Here is a 14,110-nt window from a genome sequence, read left to right as displayed (position 1 = left end):
TGCCCTACCGGACAGTGCAGTCAGAAGTTGGAATCAAACCCCAGAACTTAATTGATTATATAATTTTGGGCAAGTCTCTTAACTGTCTGATCCTCATTTCCCTTACTGGGCTTAATAAGGATCTGCTACATAAATGTGAGCTATTATTAAAACTATGACCTTGGAAAAGGAGGGAGTCCCTTTTTCTGGAGAACAATTTACATTACAATGTAGTGCTTTGGGGAACAAGTCTTTCTGCCATTGTGTGGTACTTAATTTTTTTTTTTTAATAAGGAGACTTATAGATCAATGGACCTTAAGAGGTGGTGGTAATCCTTAAATGGGGGGGGTGGGGGGTGGAAGGTCTCAAGGAGAGGAGGATAACTACAACAAAGCCACTTGCTCTATGAGAGGATGGTACAGTAAATAATGAAAAAAAAACACATTAATTTAAAAAAAACGATCAACTTGGCAGGCATGAAAAGAAGATTGTATATGAGGCAAATTCTTTTACGTACAATTTGTAGACTAATTTTTTTAAAAAATAAGGACAAGAAAGAGGTGGGGGAGGAAAGAGAAAGCTTTGTTTCTATTTAATTATTCATGAATCAAAAATCCTTCCAGACTAGCTCAGCAAAGCAGTGTTACCATAGGGACACATTTATCTCCTGGCTGTGAATAGTAATCAGTTTTGCAGCACTTTGCTGCATCTTCCCAGGTGGTATTTTTTTTTCCATTTTACAGTAGAAAAATGGTTTGTTCTTTAGAGGTCTCCGTTCTTTCGAAGATAACTCTCTTACAACTGTATCCCAACACCCATACTCTTTGTTGAATCCATGCCAAAAGTACCACCTTGATTTGTTGGCTTGTTTCTGCCAGGCACTAATTTGCTACTTGAAATAGAATTTTAGGATTTATAGTTGGAAGTGGCATGGGCATTGTATCCCCAAAACTATAGAAGTGCTTCAGGCAAACTGTAAGCAGGGAAATTCCTTCCATTCCTTCTATCCTTGTGACTCCTAACCCAAAACATCTGATAACATCTATTAGACCCTGAAAGGATTATCCTCCTTGGATAGTCCTTTATTTATTTATTTTTAAACCCTTACCTTCCCTCTTGGAGTTAATACTGTGTATTGGTCCCAAGGCAGAAGAGTGGAAAGGGCCAGGCAATGGGGGCTAAGTGACTTGCCCAGGGTCACACAGCTGGGAAATTTCTGAGGCTAGATTTGAATGCTGGACCTCCCATCTCTAGGCCTGGTTCTCAATCCACTGAGCCATCCAGATGCCCCCTGGATTGTCCTTTAGATGGACAGAGATATACCTCCTTGATATCATCAAGTTGTATCTCAGACATCTATCTATCCCCTAACCTATGAGGGTCACCCCCTATGTCTCTAGGCCAACCTGATCAGATGACCAAACTCCCTACCGAATGCCTGAGTATTTACCAGACTAGAATCATATCTCTACTGTTGTAAAGAGTATAAAATCCCCAGAACTGATGTCATCTGGGGTTCAGCTTTTCTGCCCATTTTGTCCTCCCAAGGAGTAGCTCCCCATCATGCTCTTCCACCTTGCTATCCTCCTGGTCATTCTCAACATTACTTTCTAAATTAATAAATTTCTCTTTTTATTTTTAAGCTAAGTTTTGGAGTCTTGCATTCTTGCTAAAGGTATCTTTCCTGAACCCCAGGGGTTCACCTCTGTACCACAACAGAAGGAAAATAAGATTGCAATCTTCTATTTTTAGAAATGAGCAAGGACTTCTTGGAAGACACATACTCTACCCCTATGACTTTGGGCAAGTCACTTCTCTCCTTCAGACCTTCATTTTCTTATCTATAAAGCTGGCTTTTAGTTCTAGAAATATTATAAGCCATGCCTCCAAAGTCACTAAATTTTTCATACCCTTTGAAGCAGCAATACCTCTACTAGATCTATATCCTAAAGAGGTCAAAGAGCCTATTTATACAAATATTTATAACATTTCTTTTTGTAGTCTCAAAAAAGAACTGAAAATTGAGTCCTCATTACCTGGGAGCACAAATTATAGCATGTGAATATAATGGAATATTACTTGATAGTTTCAGAGAAACCTGGAAAGACATATAGGAACTTTGACCACTGAACTAGAGAAACTTATACAACAATAAAGTAGAAGCAACTTTGAAAGAGTTAGGAACACAGACCAACCCAACAGCCAACCACTCTTCTGAAGAACTGATGGTTAAGTGTGCCATGTACTTCCTGAAAGGTGATGGACTCCCAGATTAGAATGTCACATACGTTTTTGGACAGGGACAATGTGAGGATTAAAAAAAATAATAAATGTCATTATTTGTCCTGGAGTCTAGACAATATAAGTTTAAATCTAGCCTCAGGTATTTAAAAGCTCTGTTTCTCTGGCTAAGTCATTAACCTCTACCTCAGTTTCCTCATTTTTTCAAATAAGGAATAACTGTAGAATCTACTTACCAGGTTTTTGGTGAGGATCAAATGAGATCATATTTGTAAAGAACTGTGGGAACCATAATGCACTAATAAATGCTAGCTTGAAAAAATGAGACAACTTTGAGTGCAGATGTGAGGATTTGTCTTGACTTCACTATGTATAACTTGTTACTTGGGTTCTGTTTTTCTTTTAGATTGAGGTGGGTTTGAGTGGGAGAAAAAAAATCTGTTTATTGAAAACATTTTTTGAAAAGAAAAAAAATCCATGTGTCCTTGAGATGCAGGTGAGACGAGACAAAGACGGGACTACAACTCCCAGAATGCACCACGGGAACACAGGCCGAGAGCCAGGGCCTCCTCGCTTCGGCTAGGCCTGGCCCGTCGGTCACGTGACCGCCCGGAAACCCTGAGCTGACTATTGGTGGCTGAGGTGAGGTGGCGGAACGCGGAGCTGGAGCAATGCGGGGGCGGCGGCGGCCTCTGCTGCTGGGGCAGCAGCTGTTAACTATGAGTCTTGGGTAAGAGGACCCTGGGGGGTGGCTATAACTGGGAGCGGGGGTAGGGGATGGGGAGCTCGGCCAGGCTAGTGCTGGGGAGGGAGGGATGCCGCCTGGCTGAGCCTCGGAAACAAGGGGATGCCCTGAGAGTAGCTTCGGGTCTGGCGGCCTCGGGCCGTGAGCTCGAGCCCACCCTCTGGGTTCACGAGCAGCTTTTTGCTGCGGGACGGCTCCATTCTGGGGCTGAGTCCTGCCCTCAGGGACTGCTGGCGGGACCGAGCCGGGGACACGGGGCCTGGAGGGATAGGAGGTGGGCGCCGGGGGCTGGCAGACTCGAGGTGGGCCCGAGGGCTGGTAAGATGAGGATGCGAAGGAGAAAGAAACGATTTCAGCAAGGATGGGGTGCTGAGCCGGGGAGTGGCGCGGAGCACTGGTATGGTTGAGAGTCGTGAGGAGCCGGCTGGGTGAGGGCTTGGGGGTCTGGCCAGATGAGGAGGCTGGCAGAGTCGGGGTGGGTCGGAGGATGGGCAGAGTGGGGCTGAAAAAGACGCTGGAGGAACGCGAGGGCTGGCGGGGTGGGCGGCGGGCAGGATCTGGGCGAGAAAGGAGGGGCGGCTGGGGCTGTGAGTTGAGTGAAACCGCGGCTATTCCCCTGGCGTCACACCTCCCCAGCCCGAAGCTGTGTTAATCCAAAACATTGAATTGAGTGGGAGGAAAAGAGGAGTTTCCCCCTTCTCTCCAACTCCACCCTGAATCCCTCTAGATTTGTTTCTGTGTCTCTGATTTAACAATAAGAAAGGAGAAAGATTTTCGAGGGTTTTCTGGCTGGATGGGAAGGTTTCCAGGCCATGAGATAAAATTACAATGATGATGACAAAAACGTATGCTGACGTAATAGCTCGGTTGTGAATTTCATTTGGAATCAAAGTAAAAACTGCTTCACCAGACCTGGAGTCGGGAGGACCTATGTTCAGATCTGGCCAGACACTTTTTGGCTGTTTGACCCTAGATAAGTCACTTAACCCCAAATGCCTACCTCTTCTGCCTCTGAGTTGATATTAATTCCGAGAGCAAAGGTAAAGGTTAACAAATAAAAAAGATGGGGCAGTCACTTCACTAGTTTTGTGACCTTAAGCAAATGACTTAACCTCAGTTTTACTTTCCTCATTTGTAAAGTGGAGATAATAATAGCACCTATTTCCTAGTGTTGTTGGGAGGATTAAGATGGATAATATCTTTGGTATAATATGGTATAATATAATATGGTATAGTATAATATAATATCTCAGCTCTTTGCAATACCTTTAGATTATAAAGTATTTCCCACACAACCCTGTGAGGTCATTAAGAAGCATGTAGTACAGTGGAAAAGTAGTCTTGGAATCTTAGCTCTGCTTCTCAGACTATTTGGGAGTTTAGAAGGGATATTGGTCTTTTCTACGTGATTTGAATTTAAAAACAAAAAACATAACTACTTTCTGTTTTAGAATTGTATTGACTCTAAGGCAGAATAGCAGCTAGGGCTAGTCAATTAGTGTTAAGTGACTTGCCCAGTGTTCACAACTAGAAAGTATCTGAAATCTGATTTGAACCCAGGTCCTCCTATCCAGAGCTATCCAGTCTGCTACCTAGCTGCCCCTTAAAATTTTTTTTTTAAAACTCTTACCTTATGTCTTGGAATTAATACTGTGTATTGATTCTAAGGCAGAAGAGTGGTAAGGGTTAGGCAATGGGGTCAAGTGACTTTGCCTAGGGTCACACAGCTGGGAAGTGTCTGAGGTGAGATTTGAACTCAGGACCCTCTTATCTCTCGGCCTGGCTCTCAATCCACTGAATTACCCAGCTGCCCCCTCCCTCGTGTTCTTAAAGACACAAGTCACTTAAAGACCGGCCTCTGATTTATCTCCTTATAAAATAGATAGCTTCTGAGGTCCTTTTCAGCTTTACACCTAAGAGAACACAAGATAGGTAATTTAAGAATTATTTTTCCTTATTTTACAGATAAAACCTATGCTTACTCTGATCAGAAGACTTGATCTTAGTTGTCTAAGATTAGTTGTCTCTTAAATGATCAACTAGAGCTAGGATTTGAATGTCTTTTGACTCATTTTAAGTCCTTAAATTCTGAAGAGAAAACAGGAACCAGAGCTAGAATCAAGACCTGAGTTCACACTGGACTTAGGTTGACTTAGACCTCTAAATTCCCTTTAAATTCTGAAATATGATCCTAAACCTGATCTTGGACTTCTTGTAGGACTTGCTATCCTACCATACCAACATCCTCACATATTTAAATTAATCTGAGAGACTCTTAGGTCTTTTAGGACATGAATCTTTCCTAGATTTATTTTACATTTGTTTTAGAGAAGAGACAATACAGAAAATTAAAGCTTAAAATTAATTTCACTAGAAACCAAAGGTATACATACTTATGTATCTTTTTAGGATCTACTTTTGTTTCTTATTTATAAGGTTTTAGTTTGCACATGTGTGTTTACATGTGCATACACTCTGTGACAGTTTAGAAAAGTTTAGAAAGGTTTCATGACAAATGATGAGCAAGCAGTTTTCAGATGAAGAAATAAAAGCTATCAATCATATGAAAAAATGTTGCAAATAACTCTAGAGAAATATAAATTAAAACAACTCTGGGTTACTACCTCACACTTATCAGATTGACCAATATGATAGTAAAGGAAAGTGATAAATGTTGGAGATGTGACAAACCTGGGACACCAACACATTGTTGATGGAGTTGTGAACTGATCTAACCATTTTGGAGGGTAATGCAGAATTATGCCCAAACAGCTATAAAATAGTGATCCAGTTTTTGATCCTTTGATCCAGTTTTACCACTACTAGTTCTGAATTCCTAAGAGATAAAAAAAGGGGAGGGGAAGACCCACTTGTACAAAAATATAGCAACCCTTTTTGTGATGACAAAGAATTGGAAATTGAAGGGATGTCCATCAATTGCGGATTCGTTGAACTAATAATGGTATATGATGGTGATGGAATACTATTGTGCTGTAAGAAATGATGAGCGAGAGTATGAACACGGTGCTTTTGGGAAGAGCTGGAAAGTCCTACATAAACTGATACAGAGTGAAATAAGCAGAACCAAGAGGATGCTGTATACAGTATAACAGCAATATTATGGAATAATCAACTGTGATTGACTTAGCTACACTCAGCAATATGATTCCAAACAATTCTGAGTAAGAATTCTAAATACCTCCAGAGGAAGAACTGTTGGAATCAGATGCATTATCAAAGCATACTCTTTTTTACTTTAAGTTTACTTGTTTTTTTATTTTGGGGTTTTGGTTTTATATGATTACTTTCTTACAAAAGTGGAAATATTGAAATGTTTTGCATGGTGATGCATGTATAACCCAGATCAAATTACTTACCATCTCTGGGAGGGGAGAGGGAAGTAGACAATTTGTATCATACAATTTCAGAAAACTTATGTGGAAAATTTTTATTATTTATAATTGGGAAAATAAAATATCTTTTTTGATATGTTAATTATTGAATTATAGTAATTAAATATCTTTTTTGGAAAATCAGAACAGCTTTCACCCAGTTCTACTTTGGCATTTCTCCAGTGCTCTCAAATTGATAATGTTTTCCCATCAAAATATTTTTTTTAGATGAGGCCCTAAGTAATTTGTAGCCTTTGAGGCATACCTATAACCAGGTAAAAGCAAGACAGAAATTATTATGAATGTAGACTTGGAAGGTACTGTGAGTCTTTGTTCTGGGAAGTCTCTTGTGCCTTTTATAGTATATTTGACAATATCAGTGTTTTGACAGATTTTTTAAATTATCTTAATAAGGAAATGACTAATGTGATTTTGTTAAGATTAGCCAAAGGCCATTATGGAAACATGATATAAGCCTAAGTAAATTTATCTCTGCATACAGTTTTGGTTGATCTGTTGAAATATCCTTTATGAATTTTGTTCTCATAATTTTTTTTGTCTTGGCAGCCAGGAAAGATGATCTAAATCATTTACCTTCTACTCATTAAGATCAAGGCTAAAGTGGAAAGGGTAGGAAGAGAGAGTATGGCTGGGCCTAATACTTTTCAGAGTGGGGCTTGGACATCCAGATTCACTCATCATCATATTGTTGTGTTCCTGCTCACTTTTTTCAGGTAGGTTGAATCCCTTCCCTTAATTCACTTTTGTTTCATTCCTAGGCTTTGAATTATTGTTTCTATTCAGACCTCTTCCAAATCTGTATTTCTAACCCTGACCTCTTTTTCAAATTCTAAACCTTAGCCCCATCTGAATATAGGACATATGTCTACCTAGATATCCCATTACTAATCAAATTCAGCATTTTGAGATGCTTATTTCCCCACTAGACCTTTTATTATAAATAGAGCTGCTTCTTTCATTGCTGCCACTGGTTCCCAGTTCTCCCATATTCTAAACCTTAATATCTTTGCTGCTTTCCTTTCCCTCACTTCTAATATAGTTATCAAATCATATTTCTTCTACCCTCATATAGCTCTTGTATCCATTCTCACCTATTAGTCTTCATTAACCTTAGGTAAGTTTTTATTATAACCTGCTTATAATAAATAATAATAAATAAGCTCTTTCCAGTAGCTCTACAATAAGCCCTTTTGTATCTATTCTCTCCCTCTCTAACTCACTTGTCACCAGCTGCCAGACCTATCTTCCTTTTGCTTAGGTCAATTCATTGCCATGTCTCTTCAAAACAATTCTATCACTGAATAAAGTTCATATTCCTTAATTTAACTTTAACACCTCTCCAAATTCAGGGTGGTTCCACCTTTTTGGCATTATACTAAAAATACAGCACAAAATTATGTTTATTTGTGGCTTTCTAAGACAATGTTGTGCTGTTTCTTCTCCTTTGAATGTAAACCCTCACCAGTGAATATCCTCCCTCCACCCAGTTTAACATATTATTTTGTATTATAGTTATTTGGTTACCCTGTCTCCTTAGTAGACTATAAATTCCACGAAGGCAGGCATCTTATTTTATCTATACTTTGTATCTGCCAACATTAATATACAGGTGATGTGCCTAAAGATGTTCATTTGAACTAAACTGGATCTGCCCAATGTAGTGTTTGGCAACACTTGGAATCTGAGAGCTGTATCTGCTTGCTTTTGAGAATCAAGTGCTTAGGGATAAGGTTCTTGAATAGGAGAAACCGGAAGATCTCTTTACTTTAATTCTTGTTGCTTCTACTGTTCTGGTAGCTGCTACTTATTTAGTCTTTCCAGTTTCCTCTTAAGATAATGCTACCATGCTTACCAGTGAAAAGTCTATAATAAAGGGCCAGTAGCTACATCAACCATAACTGAGAGACTCTTCTATTAGCAGTGGGTAGCCCTAAAGGGATCCTACAGATTGAGTGCTGCCATCCAGCCAAACTAGCCTCATCTCTATTATATAATACTCTGTCTTTGATGTTTTTGTATTGGCTGCCTCCATACTGAGTGTTCTGTACCTCCTAAAATCCCTCTTTTCCTTTAAGATGCAGTTCAGGCGCTGTCTTGTCCATGATACCTTTTCTGTCTGCCCCTCTCCCTCTCAGTTGTAGGGCTCTCCTTCATAAGCTACTCTTTTATTTAATTACTTCGCTTATATTTGAATTTATCCACTTTATGTTTATGCTATATGTCTATATATCTCTTGCTGTATATATGCATTCCTTGCAAGTGAAGATTGTTAGGTTTTTACTTACGTGCCTAGTTCCTGTCACATGGCAGGCATTTAATAAATAATTGTTGATTGATTGAACAAGTAGTGTCAAGGACATATTGCCTGAATGCTAATAATTGAGCCATTTTGGTAACTACTGCTAAAGAATAGAAATTATAATTTTTTTTTGCCTGAACGAAGTTTCATTAAATAATCTCATTTTACTAAATGAAAAAATATGATCCTGGGAAGGCTATTCATTTAAAACTGCAGCTAATCTTGAAGTATGTTGATATAGATTATTGATGAAATGCTATACAATAGACTAATTGTTTGCCATGTTGCTTAACAGTAATTGTCCCTGCTGTTCAAAGACAAAACTATTTCTTTCCATAGAGTAAAGATGTTATATGAAAATGTGTAAAATGGAAACAGATGGGCATATTTACTTGATTTTACTTCATGCTGTTCCTTTTCTTCCTGATCATTTGCCTTTTTTTTCTTTATTCTATAGTTATTCACTTCTTCATGCTTCAAGAAAAACCTTTAGCAATGTGAAAGTCAGTATTTCTAGCCAGTGGACTCCAACATACTTAAACAAAACTGCTGTGAAACTGGAGCCTATAGAGGTAAGGAGAACTGTGTGCCAAAGTTGTCTACATCTCTGTGTTCATATGATGCTTTCCTGTTCAGAACTCTTACTTGCCTTCTTTTGTGTATCACAAACTTCTCTTTCTGATTTTAAAGATTCTTAATTTGGTCTCATCTTAATTTCAGTGTTTTAAAAAATGTGTACTTGACTTTAGCCAGGCCATTCCACAAATATTATATTTATTTATTCTTCTAGTACATGCTTCTAACATTCTCTTCTTGGAACATACCTTTTCTCCTGTATCTGTTCAGCTTCTGCCCCATCCTTCAAGGAAAACCAAGCTTCACCTCTTCTGTGATGTCTCTTCCAGATAACATTTGTCTTTTTCTTCTTTGAACTCTTAAGCATATATACTAAATGCCATGTCATTGAGCATTCTACTATTTCATTGTTCCCTGATTTTTCATGTATGAATCTTGTCTCTTAAACAAAATATTAAGTCTTTGGAAGACAGGAACCAAGTGTTAAATACTTTTTTTTGTATCTCCCATGATGTTTAGTACTGTACATACACATTCAGTAAAGTGGTGGAAATGCAGAAGCTATTCACAGCAATTACTGTTAGAGTGACACTCCCCAACCTTTTTGGACATACTTGATGGGATATGCATTTTGTCATTCATTTCCCAGTACTTTTGGGTGGGATAATTCAAAACAGATATGGTTATATTTATAGAGCTCTGTATTTAGATTGTTTAAATTTTTTTACTTATCACATGGAACTCTATGTACAGTTACTTGAATTATATATATATATATATATATATATATATATATATATATATATATATATATATATATATATATATATATGAGTTTTTAGCAAAAGGTGGAGATGGCAAGTCAGATTTCAGATTTATTCAAATTCAGATAATGCTGTAACTGGTTTTTTGAACTCCCTGTTTAGAAAGTTGGAAGGGACTTTAGAATCTAGTCTCTCATTTAATGCACCAGTACTCTATATAGCATCATCAATAGGCAGCCAGCAAACATTTCCATGTTTGTGTAGCTTTTATTATTAGCAAAATAGGAGAGCTTTTAAATTGCACTCTTCTGTAACTTCCACTTTGTCTTAATCCTTTCCTTTAGAACTTCACAGAATGTCTCCTTTCAGTTTTATGCTTAATATCTTTAAATATTTCAGTGATAACTTTGATATTATTGCCTACTTTCTTCTTGTCCCCAAACCTCAATTTTTTCCCTTAACTTAAGCATCCTCAGTGTACTAATTGGTTGCTGAAATCCCTTCCAGTTCTAAACTTCTGAGATTCTGATTCACTGGGCATGATTTCTAGATCTTTCCTCATCTTGGTCACTCTCTTTGAAACATTGTCCTTTGGCCAAAGACCTTCTTAATAGTACCCAGAACTGAACATGCTATTTCAGAAAGTACAGAGTAAAGTGGAACTGCTTCCTTCTTGAATACTTCTAGTTCTATTACAAGTATTGCATTAATTTTTTAAGTCACTATTGATTGTTGAACCTATAGTCAAATTATACTTCATACATTTTTTTCATAGGAATACTGTTAAGGCAAACTAGCTTATTTTTTTAAAATTTTTATTCAAAGATATTTTATTTTTCCAATTACACATAATAACAATTTTCAACATATATTTTCCTGAAAATGTAAGATCCAAATTGCTTCCTTTTCCTTTCTCCTCTCAGATGATAAACAATTTGGGATTATACATGTATTATGCAAAACATACTTCCATATTGGTCATTTTTCTAAGAGAATACTTATATACAACCAAAACCCTTAAATAAGACCATAATTTAGCTATTGTGAAAGATAGTATGTTTTGATCTGTATGTGACTCCAACAATTCTTTCTCTGGAGGTGGATAGCATTCTTTGTCCTAAATCCTTTAGAATTGTCCTGGATAGCTATGTCTTTCACAGTTGATCATCCCATAGTATTATTGTTACTATGTACAATGCTTTCCTAGTTTTGTTTATTTCACTCTTCATCAGTTCATGTAGGTCTTTCCAGCTTTTTCTGAAATTATCCTGCTCATCATTTCTTAAAACATTTCTTAAACAATTATTTAGACAACTGATTTTTAATATTTCTGTATATATACCCATTACCTCAACAAATAAGACTTTCATACACATGCCTCATGTTTGCCCTTAGATATCACCACACATAGAGATGTACTTTTTTTTAAACCCTTACCTTCCATCTTAGAATTAATACTGTGTATTAGTTCCAAGGCAGAAATATAGTTAGGGGTAGGCAGTAGAGGTTAAATGACTTGTTCAGGGTCACACAAGTAGGAAGTATCTGAGGCTAGATTTGAACCAAGGACCTTCCCATATATCTTGGAATGCAAAGCTAAACTCCCGCTACTGGCCTGTACAAACTTCAAAAACAAAAACCCTACATTTAACATGTTTCTTATCCTCACAGTGTTTTAGAGTTACTGTATCTGACTTGCACATTGAATGATTCAACATGTACCCTTTCTTGCCTCATTGTGTAATCTTCCTTCATAGTGTTGTCTTGCTAAGGTAAACTTTTGGTGGACCTTGAGGTTTTGGTTTGGTCTTCTTGCCTTTTTTACCTGTTTGGTAGGCAGACAAATCCCAAATCAGTGTTCTGCCTAAGGCAGTTCCAATACTGCATCTGCCTAAGGCAGTTCTAATATTGCATCAAAAAAACAAAACAAAACAAAAAAACCATCTGTTCAAACCTCTCTTCTTCCTGTCAGAAGCTGCCAGTTGTGAAAGCAGCTTTTGCAAGTAATCTGTTCATTGCTCTGTGAGAAACAGAAAAAAAGAAAAAGCCACAGCCTTACAGAAAGTTTATATAATGTCTTTTCTCTGGCTACCTCCATTTCTACCTTATTCTTTAAAAAAGACAGAACCATTTCACAGTCATTCTATAGTTTTACCCACTTGTAGTAAAGAGATCAATAAATAAAAAGAATAATTAAAGGGAAATGATATATTTCATAACAGTTCTCTTTGAAGGCATTTTGATCAAAGGGCTTTGGTTACTTCTAGTAATACAAGACTTTTTTCTCCCTTTCCTAAGGTTTATAGAGTTGGAAGTAGAAAGGACCTCAGAAGCCATTTAGTATCATTCCCTCCTTTTACAGATGAGGAAACTGAAGTCCATAGACAAGATATGACTCAGCCAAGGTTTAGATCACACTGACAGCTGGGATTTGAAGCCAAGTCTCTGATTTTGCTATATCGCACTGCCCCCTTCCTTTCTTCTTCTGTGGTAGGAACTATGTTGTAGTATAGTGTTTTATAGGAGTTTTGACTAAAAAATTACCTACAGTTACAAATAAGTCTGTTTTCTAATTACATCTGTTTTGGGCATGGCATTTAATTTATTGAATGTTGCTATTATTAAAAATTTTTTGTTAAGTATGTGTGATTTTAAAAGATTTACTGGTGACAGTAGCTAGATAGCACAGTGAATAGAGCTGCATGCTGGTAAGTCAGGAGGACCTCAGTTCAAATTTGGCCTCAGACACTTCCTTCCTCTATGACCCTGGGCAGATCACTTAACCCTGATTGCCTAGTCTTTGCTGCTCTCCTGTCTTAGAATTGATACTAGGATAGAAAGTAAACATTTTTTTTAAATGTGGGGGAGGGTTTTTATTTATTTTTAATTTATTTTATTTTTTTGGTTACAATACTTACTTTATTTCCCTCCCCCCCTCCACCCACCCTTCCCACAGCCAACGTGCAATTTCACTGGGTATTACTTGTGTCCTTGATCAGAACCTATTTCAATGATTTTGTTTTACACTAGGATGTTCATTTAGAGTGTACATCCCCAACCATTGGGGGAGGGTTTTTAATGAATTCTTATGTTTTTTTTTTTGAGACTAAGACCTGATTTTTTTTCCCTAGAAGATAACATTTCTGAAATCTTAATGGAAATTGGAGAGAAAATAAATTAATTTGCAAAAATTCTGCCTATAAGCTACTCAGGAATACTTGTAAGTACAGCTGAATATTCAAAAGAATCTCTGGAATTATCCTGATCTCTCAGTTTCCGGATTTAAAAGAATGAGACCCACATGGTCACATTGCTAAAATCAAGAGTAAACAAGAACTGAGGCCTTATTAAGTTCTATTTTAGGAGACTAGGGAGGTAGATGAGTTCTAGACTCAAGAGGAAAGTGGAAAAATAGGTGAATAAGAGAGATTTCCTAAGTAAGAGAATCAGCTAGCATATACAGAATTTTAAAAGTGGATCTAATTTTAAAAGATTATATCTAATAAGTAACATTTTATTATGAAAGTCTTAATAGGTTAAAAAAATCATTTGTATAAGTACAAAATGGGAGAAATGGGCCTACATAGTTCATATGAAAATGAATTGGGGTGGGGGTGGGGTTTTCTAAAGTTGATATAAATCAGCAGTGTAAAATGGCAGTTAAAAAAGCTAATGTGATCTGAGTTCTTCTTAATAGAAGCCTAGTATCCAGAATGAGGGAAGTTATGGGCCTGTACTTTCTTGGTCAGACCATTTCTGGAATATTTTGCCTAGTTCTACAGACTTCATTGGAACAATAGTAAACTGGAGTAGTTCCATAGAGGGGAAACCATAATGATGAAAGAGTCTCAAAATATTATTATTTGGAAGGCCATGTGAAGACCTGGGGATTCAGTCTGTAGCAGAGAGGACTTTGTGGGAGCAGTGGAGCATGATGGCCACCTCCAAGTATTTGAAAGACTGTTTTGTAGAAAAGTATTCTTTCCCCTTAGCTCTAGAGGGCAGAACTAGGACCCAGGATCTATGAGTGAAAGTTACAAAGAGGCCAATTTCAGCTTGATAAAAGGATTCCCCACCTCAAGTCATAGAAAG

The 14,110-nt window shown here is 37.5% G+C and overlaps 1 protein-coding gene across 2 annotated transcripts in view; it reads left to right on the top strand.

Annotated features, from left to right (window-relative positions):
- The first annotated feature begins 2,804 nt into the window (after positions 1–2,804).
- The window catches only part of SLC37A3 (solute carrier family 37 member 3), an 85,532-nt gene continuing 74,226 nt past the window's right edge, over positions 2,805–14,110 (top strand). For both annotated transcript variants that reach the window (XR_473139.2, XM_001367948.4), the window contains exons 1-3: positions 2,805–2,951; positions 6,926–7,092; positions 9,136–9,250. Coding sequence is in view for 1 of the 2 variants with exons in the window: in XM_001367948.4 (XP_001367985.1) it covers positions 7,004–7,092; positions 9,136–9,250 (204 nt within the window). In the remaining variant the exon portion in view is untranslated. The remainder of the gene's footprint in view (positions 2,952–6,925; positions 7,093–9,135; positions 9,251–14,110) is intronic.

Source organism: Monodelphis domestica, chromosome 5 (genome assembly GCF_027887165.1).
Source record: "Monodelphis domestica isolate mMonDom1 chromosome 5, mMonDom1.pri, whole genome shotgun sequence".
NCBI classification, from domain to species: Eukaryota; Metazoa; Chordata; class Mammalia; order Didelphimorphia; family Didelphidae; genus Monodelphis; species Monodelphis domestica.
This window is presented reverse-complemented; position numbering and strand designations above follow the sequence as displayed.